The sequence below is a fragment of the Erythrolamprus reginae genome, chromosome Z (genome assembly GCF_031021105.1).
Source record: "Erythrolamprus reginae isolate rEryReg1 chromosome Z, rEryReg1.hap1, whole genome shotgun sequence".
Lineage (NCBI taxonomy): Eukaryota > Metazoa > Chordata > Lepidosauria > Squamata > Dipsadidae > Erythrolamprus > Erythrolamprus reginae.
The window spans coordinates 31,837,206-31,846,452 of NC_091963.1; the positions used below are offsets into that span (position 1 = coordinate 31,837,206).

A 9,247-nucleotide genomic window follows, 5' to 3' on the forward strand; every position below is an offset into this window, starting at 1 on the left:
CTATAAATATGAATAAATAAATAAACAACAAGGATCAAATGATTCCTGAGGTTTGTATAACATAAAAAAAGTGTAATGATGAAAACACATATCCACAAGAAAATAGCAGATATTTCTATTTATAGCTCTATTTATTTTTTCACCAATAATCTTCTACCAAGTTAGTTTAGTTATCTAGAACAACCACAAAAAAACTCCCATGTTTTTTTAAACTCAAGTTCTGTCATGGTGTAATTTTCTTGGATGTACTTTGGCACTGCCCACTTCATTTCACTTTCCTAGTAAAGGCTACAATCAAGGCCACCCCTCCAAATATCAGTCAAGATACTCTGCTTTTCATGATTGGCTAAGTGCTGAAAAGTCAACAAACTGAGTAGTCATATAATGAAAAAGTTATTAATCTCTTAAAAAATCCAGGTTGAAATTTACAGAAGTGACTTAAGGGGAATTGCGTTAGCAGCTCACTCAAACTCTAGCAATAAACAGGTAATATTCTCTCTTAAATGTGCCTCATAATTATTTTTAATGTTTTACATTTTTCTAATTACAATATTTTACTAACCATCTTAGCAAACAAGATTGCTCTTAAAAATGATCAGATATGTAACTGTCAATTTGCCTTAATGCTTTCATAATTATAGTAGAACCACTGGTCATGACAAAAAAAACCCCATTTTTTTCATGGCTGATTTCTCCTTCCACACCATTTTAACCACAGTTAAGGAACAAATTATGGTTGTGACCAGAGATTCTATTGTATATATTTAAGTCAACTAAATTAATCATAAAAATTTAATTAGGAGTACAGTTCCAAAGGATAGGTACGTAGCATAGGTAGTTAAGTGGAGATAGTAAAACAGACCATTTGATTTAAACATAAATCTTATCTCTGGATTCTCAAGCATACCTCTTGCTATGTTAAGTTCACTGTTTATATGAATTAATTAACTTTGTCTGCAAATCTAAATGTAAATATGAAGTAGGCAGGGTATAGTGATAGAATGATATCTTTATTTAAAAAATCTGTAAAGTTTCATATTTATAGAGTATGAATGAACTCAGTGTATGAGTGAACTCAAGAAAACTACATACTGTATGCAAAAATGCCTTGCCCTTTACCTTAATGTTCTACATAAAACTAAACCTCAGATCAATTAAACTATAGCAAAAATATTTGTATTATTCAGAGAAAAGAAAATAAGGAAACATGGCCATTTATAAGGGATTTGTAGGTTATGACATTCTGCCAGCATATAAGAGACTAAGAAATATTGTGTAAATAATAACAGCTAGACTCAAGAGAATGAAAGGAAGTATTTAATGACGGTTATCATTTTTAATTTGCAATGTCTTTTGAGGTGTAGGGTATATATTTACCGTTCTGAACTTATAAAACTGTTTCCCCCTAAATTCAGGTCCAAATTTGCAGAACGGAAAAGAAAAGGCCTGTTGCGTGCTTGGGGGAAGAAGCTATGGAGCGTTCAGAGCTTAGCCACTGTGAGCCACGCCGTTTGAATCCTTTCCCGCGCCGATTCCATATAAGAATCGAAACCAAGGTTTCGATCTTCCTCGTCTATTGCATCGCGACCACGGCGATCCTTTAAAAGGTTAAAATGCAAGATACGTAGCCAGACAAGCCTTTTGCAACCGAGAAGAAAAGGAAGATGGCTGACCTTGTATTTGAGATAGGAAATACAACACTACCGAAGAGCTTAATGGAAACGGGCAGATGGGATCGCAGGCAAAGAGTTTAGGGTTTAGTATAAGTAGCCCACAGCAAGGAAGCAAAGCCGGAGTCACCCATCCGGATCTGCAACAAACAGCCGCCGCCGCTTTCCTTCGGCTGCAGGATCAGCTGAGCGGGGCTATCACGTGGGCGGCGTGTCGAAGGTCACAGCTCGGCTCACAATGGAGCTTTCGGAGCCCGTGCAAAGCGGCTTACAGATCCTGGCTGATCCGGGTAGCTTCTCGCTCCGAGCTTTCCAGGCTCTGCTCCAGGCTGCCTTCCAGAGCTTGCTCAGCGGACGGGCCGAGGAGGCCGTTTTCGGTGAGTTGCTACATCCCGGGCTCCATGTTCCGTCCGCCAAGCTTCTCGCTGCAAGGGGACTTTGGGCTCTTGTCGAGGGAACGGCTAGCCGCTCTTAATTCGGCGCTGCTTTTACAGCCAGTCCCGGCGCCTGGCTGCTTCGCTGCGGCGGCCTCAAGCCGTTTCCCGTCAAATGCAGGAAGTCTTCCCCCGCGCTGAGCCGGGCTGAGATGGTGCGCTGCGCCCTCTCTGCCTCCTTTTGTTTCTTTCAGGGTTTTGCTCTCGCTGCTGATTTACTCCATTCCTCTGCGGTTGTCACTTCCTTGCAAAATGCAAGGGCGCCTCTCGCTTATTTACGGCCTAAAAGCGAAGACGAAGCCTCTCTCCCGAAAGCAGGCCGAGAGAGAAGGTGCAATTTGGAGATTATTTCCCTTCGCCTTCCTTGGCGGCCGCGGTCGGTTGGTTTCCACCTTTTTTGTTGTTAATTTTCCTGCTCCGGCGAGGCATTCCCGGTACATTGACAGTCGGAAGTAATTTTGGCAAAAGTCAAAACAGCAAGCGGATGAATATACTGGAGGAAAGCACCGAGTTGGGTTTGAGACCTGGAGCCCGCAGTCTTTGTTGTTGTTGTTGTGATCATGTGATATTTTTCCCCCGGATTGTTCAGTGGCAGTAATAAAGGAACTGTTCTTAACCTCGCGTCTGAAAAGTGCCATTCATTTGCTTCTATGCTTTTGCTTCTTGGTTTTTTGTTTGTTTGCTTCTTCAAATTGAAATTCTCCGGCGATTGAGCTTCGCCAGCTGCTGGCCAAACTGCGCGGTCTGTTGAGGGTAGGCCAGCCGTCTCTCGCAAGAGAAAAACGGCTCGAGTTTGCCGTTTGCCTGGAGAAGAGCTCTGCGGGAGCCGGGGCTGAATACGCACGGCCTCCGATAGGTGCTGGTTTGAATTGCAACTTTGGAAAAGCAGTTCAGGTTTCTTAAATGAGACGCGGAGAAGAAAAAAAAGGAAAGGAAAAAAAATCAGAAAAGTTGAGCTGTGAAGAGGGAGGATTAAAGGCACGGTATTCTGAGCACTATCGTTAGAAAAGTGACGTTACATATTTAACTTCCTCCAGCAGCCAGAAACAAATAATTTAACAGGGTTATCTAGGCTTGGAGAAAGTCCACCTCCATAGTTGGCAAAATACTTTTTGCTCTTCTTCCTCTCCTCCAGAGTGAGAAGATTGCAATTTTCTAAAAATATAAATGTCTACTGATGTTCAATCTTCCCAAATTGGTAATAAGTGGGAAAACACAGGAGCCACTGCTGGCATAATGACTGAGTTCCTTTCCTTTCTTCTGTACTTTCTGTCTGTTTGGGAATAAATGAAGATCTAGTTGTTGCTAGACATAACTGATATCATGTTTCAGATCTTGGGAAAACTTCACATTTGAAATGAAAGGAACCTCAAATTCCAATATTTTAATTCCTTATAAAGGGAGATCTATGAAAAGAGATCCTTCCCCCAATATTGTGTTTAAAATGGTAACTGAATTTTGTCAATATACAGTACTGTAATAGCTTTTTGTTTGCTCAGCTGCTATAATTGCATGGAGCATATATGTTTGTATATATGTGGGATAGCCTATCTATCTAATCTGTCTGTCTGTCTGTCTGTCTGTCTGTCTGTCTGTCTGTCTGTCTGTCTGTCTGTCTGTCTGTCTATCTATCTATCTATCTATCTATCTATCTATCTATCTATCTATCTATCTATCTCTCCCTGAAATATTTCATCAAACATTCATTTATTTTTAGATTACCCAGATTTGGAAAATATTGAACCAGCAATATTAAAATACTGCCATGCAGCAACTACCACTTGTATAATAGAAGCTGGAAAGCAAAAAGCTGACCAATCTATTATAAGGTATCCTAAAATTCTTCAACTTAAAAAAAATATGTTTGACTTATATTAGATTTATTGGTTAACATATGTTACTTTTCCTTTTAGTACCTATTTGGAAGACTGTAAACTTGACAGAGAAAGAATTGAAAAATTTTGCACTGAATATCAGGTTTCCAAACTCATTTTATCCTTTTTAATACCATCCATTAAGTTTTGTGTACCTGTAGTAGTTTATATGCTCTATTTTTATCCTTTCCCTTTTTGTAGAAACATAAGGATACCTTGGAAATCATATTAGGAAGGTATGTCCAAAGAAGTTATAGTGATTGTCCAACTTTCAAATGCATCTTAAAAGTAATAAATATATTCACAAGTTATCTAATTGGGGTAGCTTAGTCCATGAAACCACAATTAATACATTGGTCTTACTGATCTTTATTTATTTTATTTATTATTTGGATTTGTATGCCGCCCCTCTCCGAAAACTTTGTTACCTATTAAATTTCAGAACAGTATTGTGGTTCAACATATCTTAGCCTAATAGATATTCATTATGTTTTCAGTATAGGCAGATGTCCACTACATATAACTGATGTTTGTTGGCGTTTGGAATATCAAATAAAGGTAATTTAAATTAAGTGTGTATTATTTTCTTTTTTCTTTTTAATTTGCGCAACTTACTTTTTTCTTTCTATTTTATTACTTTAGACTAATCAACTTCATAAAAACTATCGCCCTGCCTATTTGATGACCTTAAAAGTAGAGGTATTATATCAATCCAGAAATTGAAATATTAGTAGACTATGATTGTTTTAATTTTTGTTACATTAGGAACTAATGTTTGGGATTTTGTTATTTTAGAATAATGATGCAAGAGCTCATCAGGACTTAAATTTTAGTTGTTCTATGGAGCAATTGCAGGTATTTATTCCTCTTTTTTTACATACTGATGACCTTATGAAAGTCTTTAAAAATATAAAATACTTCAATGTGTCTGATCTTTTAAAATATAAAGTGCTACAGAAATACTAGCTTTTCTGCTTTTTCAGTATATTTCAAGTTGATTAATATTATATGTATCACACAAAAATACTATTTTTAGCACAATGGGTAGAACCTCTTTCAAATGTGTTAAATTAGATGAACTTCATTTCCTATAGTATATACTTAAATGTGTAATATATATTATGAGCATAGAATTTGACTTATTTGGCTTTATTTAAATTACATTGATATCTGAGTCCCCATTATCCACAGCTGTTATTTTCTCTAAAATCAAAGCAACTAATCTGAGAATAATAAATAATATGAAGTTGCTACCTCATCCATTAGGAGTAAGTTTAGCTAATAAACACATTTTTAAAAGTATAAATTAGTCAAAACCAGATAAATTAAGAAATAAGCAACTGTCTACAATTTCCTATTGTTTCAAAATTTGTGTGTGTGTATGCAAACAAACACATCACATTTATGTAAACATTCCATAAGTTCCAATTGGTTGTATTAAATATCTTTAGGAATACAGGCTCAGAAAATTGTTGAGATTGTTTATTTCCTTATATTCTATTAAATTGTTGTTCTCTGTGTCATTTGACAAATAAGAAAAAAAGTTAGTCTGGTTTTTATCAACCCATCTGTCCCAGTTTACACCCCTTTATTTTGCACGTAATAAAGCATGCTTATGATATACTCTGATAAAGATGTTTCAGTATTTCTTAAAAATATCAATGGCAAAAAATGCATTCTTAAATCATAAGGATTTTTGTATAAATAAAACTTCTAATATTGCATTAGTTACTTACAGCAAGATATTTATTTTCTTAAGCTCTTATTCTATATTTTAGGATTTAGTGGGAAAGTTAAAAGATGCAGCTAAAAGTCTAGAAAGAACAACTCAACTATAATTACAGACTTGGCAATCAACTGAATTGAAGAAGAAAAGAAAATTCTTGCTTCTTTGGCTATATGATTATATTTTTCCTTGGTTTTATTTAATGGAATTGTGATATATGTTTGATCAAACAGAAATGAATTTTTACTTTCTAGATAACTACAAGTTTGTGTGCAATAAAAACTGTTGAGCTTGTTTAACTGTAACATATGTTATTAGATATCTGCTTGTGTTTCAGTTTTGCCCTTTTTACAAAAATATCTTTGATTTTACCATTTTTTTACTTCATTATCTAATAAATGAGACTATAAATCTAATTTGTGTGTCTTATCTGATTATAATGAGTTGGGAGGGATTGGATTTCCAGCAGTTACATTACTCCAAGAAGACTGACTCAACCAAACCCATGTTAAAAAGGTATAGAGTTCTAGGTTTAAAGTGATTCTACTGTAATAAAGTTATCACCTTGCTTGCATCTCATTTGGTGAAGGCCACTTCCTGCTGTTCCCCCCCCCCCTTTTTTTTAAATGTTGGAGTCATTGACATGAAAAATTGAGAAGATCCATTCATTCATCCTCTTTTAACTTGGATTGACTTATTAAATATCCAATCATTTCTGTAAATAGAAAATTGTTGGAGTGTTCTGAATTGCAGCAGTTGAGTGACTATAAATAGAATATGATCAGTCTTGTCTCTATGGCTCTGTTCTTCTCAAAACAAAAAATATTATCCCCAAGTCACAGTGTGGATTGAACTTATTAATTACACACCTGTCAAGTAGGGAGGCAGCAGTGTCAGTCTGGTGTACTGTACTGTATTTGGAAAGTGGGATGCACAAAGACCTAGTTCTCATTTTTGTTCCATCTTCTAAGTGTTTTTTGGAATGGATGGGAAACTTAAATGAGGAGACAGAGTTGTGAGATTTATCCCAATGACTATAAGGATGCAGAGGAAAAGGAATTTAAACTTGTCCAATGGTGCCACCCAAGTTAGAAAAATCTACATACATTGGTCCCAATTGTGGTACAAAATATGCTCTGAGGCATAAAATGGCTTGCAGAGAGGTAGAAGGAACACCCTAGCTCTGGTTCTGTTACTTTTTAACAACAACAATTCTACCACATAAAGGTTGCTTGCTTAAGCTTCTTGAATAACCTGCCATCTGCTGCAGTTGTCCCACTAATTCACCATAGTACGATTCCCCTTCATAGTTAGGAGATGTGCAAGCAACAGAATACTTTACCCCAAACTTTCCAACTTTGGGCATTAGCCACCCTTGAGAGCTTAAGTTCCAGAGCATCTGAAGAGAACCACATCTGCAGCACAGTAGCAAGAAGGTTTTCATATTTTGTAATCTGTAAGAGGATTTTTAAAAAATGGATGGGAAGAACACAGTGGAGATTTTTTTAACCTTCAGTCATTTGAAAGCATAAGATAGTCTGGGGATAATGAATTTTCTTTCATTAAACATTTTGCTCAGTACCACCATTCTTTTCTGGTTCATAGTTTGCTAGACATCATTCCATAAATTGTTGCCTTCCAATTGTATTTTATATCTAGCCGCCTATATGTTCACAGGGAATGATGGAGATTGAAATTCCAACACATTTGAAGGAGAGTGACAAATCAGGAAGGCTATTAAGAAAATACTTTTTCTGGTCGTGATCAAGGGAAGACCATGTCCCAGTTATATTCCATTCAGAGTATAAAGCCATTCCTACTTAAGATACTTTCCTCCCCAACCTAAACACAAGACAGGGAAAGTTTATAAAAGTGGTAGGACCTACTTTTCCATTTAATTACTGCATATCTTGCTCAGAAATCGAAAGGCAATCAAATCCTGGATTGAACAGAATTGTACAATGAAATCTACAGCATGATCCTGATCTGGATTTCCTTCTCTGGTGGAGGTTTGACACAATGTGAAATCCTGCTTTCCAGGAATATTTCCTTTCCCCTTCATTTTTTTTCCTGGAGATGAATAGAAAGATATTTTTTTAACCAGTGCCTTCAGTTTCCTCGATCTCTGCGGGATCTGAGAGTGACAGTATTGTACCCAAATTAACATTCACATGGATCAAATTGTCAAGGCATAGTGAAAAAGCCCTCTTTCATTAGAATCTCTTTTGGATGGCTGGTTGGAGATGATACTTTTAATATCAATAAATGGTTGTCAATAGGATGGTAGTGCTCGGCAAGATGCTTGCCAGGCATGGAGGAACAGGGCAGGTTATTAACTTCAAAGTGGATTTGATAGCAAATCTTTCAGGAAATTGGACTAATCATAGGGCTCTCCAATATAGTTCTTTGTCATTTGATCATTTTCTGATGCTGGCTTCCTATAATAGAATCCTACTTTTCATCTATCCAGGAATCTACAATATGCATCTCATGAAGGTCTGCCAACATGGAAGAAAATGATGTCAGTCAGGAACCAGAACAATTTCCAAAGGTGGCACTTTAGGATTGTCCACAGAGCTGGCCAAAATGAAGAAGATCTATCTTTCTAGGAAAGGGAATGCCTATGGCATCATAGGGTTATGATGCTTCTCAAAAAGCGGTCAATAGTGTTAACAACTTAGACCTTCAATCAGTCTAGCTGAAATATCTTGAGGAGTTCTGAAAGTTTCTAGTTAGTTCTTATGGACACAAAAGAACAAATAGACCAGCTGGACTAAGCTGCCACTAATTACTTCCAAAATTGGTGCCTCTGCTTAGATTCTACTATGTGTAAAAAGAGAAAAGAAAATGTAAGAGAAGAAAAGTTTTGTGACAAATAATGTGTGTCAGACAGCCACGGACCCCGGGGCTGGGCTTTGCGAAGTGTGGCAATTGTGTTCGATAAAATTGCGAAGGTGTTTAGAGAGGTGTGAGGAATTTGGAAGACCACACCCACCAAAGTCTTCTAGAATCAGCTGTCCGAGACGTGAGGTGCCAGAGTTCAGTGGTGAAAAATCTATAAGCCGACGGCAGGCGCGAAGTGAGAAGGCGTGTCTAAAGGTAGTAAAAAATTTACCAAGAAAATATGTGCCAGGGCACCTTCAGGGTCTGGATGAGTCTTGCGACGGTGTCTCTCTGTGTGAGAGAGTAGATATGGGAATAGGTTATCTGTGTGAGGGATTACAACACAACAAACAAAAGTGGGGAATAAAAAGAGTGGGGGGGCTTTTTGAGGCGGTGAAATAAAATGCTAGACCTTATTGGCTGAAAAAAAAATTCGGAATACTCGTTCCTGGCACTTTGAGAATGGGGGAAAAACGGAGGAAGGAAGAGCGATGAAGTAGTATGCGAGAGAAGGGGAAAGAAACACGGACACCTGAGGGAACGCGAGACTGGGCTTGGATTTTGGGAGGGGAGAGAAACCGCTTCCACAAGAAGATAGATGTGTGGAGAAGGGAGAGTTTGAATCTGGCAAAGTAGCTGGAATGCTATCGCGCGAAAAGG

At 37.3% G+C, this 9,247-nt stretch overlaps 1 protein-coding gene across 2 annotated transcripts; it reads left to right on the top strand.

Moving 5' to 3' along the window:
- The first annotated feature begins 405 nt into the window (after positions 1 to 405).
- COMMD3 (COMM domain containing 3) lies at positions 406 to 6,120 on the top strand. 2 transcript variants are annotated; one of them, XM_070728168.1, is made up of 9 exons: positions 406 to 486; positions 1,416 to 2,047; positions 3,822 to 3,933; positions 4,018 to 4,081; positions 4,180 to 4,214; positions 4,476 to 4,536; positions 4,621 to 4,677; positions 4,774 to 4,833; positions 5,757 to 6,120. In XM_070728168.1, the coding sequence occupies exons 2-9, from the start codon at positions 1,909 to 1,911 to the stop codon at positions 5,814 to 5,816; spliced, it is 588 nt and encodes a 195-aa protein (XP_070584269.1). In that variant the 5' UTR covers positions 406 to 486; positions 1,416 to 1,908; the 3' UTR covers positions 5,817 to 6,120. The 2 variants fall into 2 exon arrangements, with proteins under 2 accessions (XP_070584269.1, XP_070584270.1); XM_070728169.1 differs by lacking the exons at positions 406 to 486; positions 1,416 to 2,047 and adding an exon at positions 2,296 to 2,435.
- Positions 6,121 to 9,247: the final 3,127 nt, after the last annotated feature.

What these genes read in the sequence shown, in the direction of transcription:
- COMMD3 (XM_070728168.1), top strand. Translation starts at nt 1,909, where the DNA reads ATGGAGCTTTCGGAGCCCGTGCAAAGCGGCTTACAGATCCTGGCTGAT. An exon ending in TTGGAAATCATATTAGGAAG is followed by an intron (nt 4,215 to 4,475) that starts GTATGTCCAAAG and finishes TTATGTTTTCAG; the next exon opens with TATAGGCAGATGTCCACTAC. An exon ending in TGATGACCTTAAAAGTAGAG is followed by an intron (nt 4,678 to 4,773) that starts GTATTATATCAA and finishes TTGTTATTTTAG; the next exon opens with AATAATGATGCAAGAGCTCA.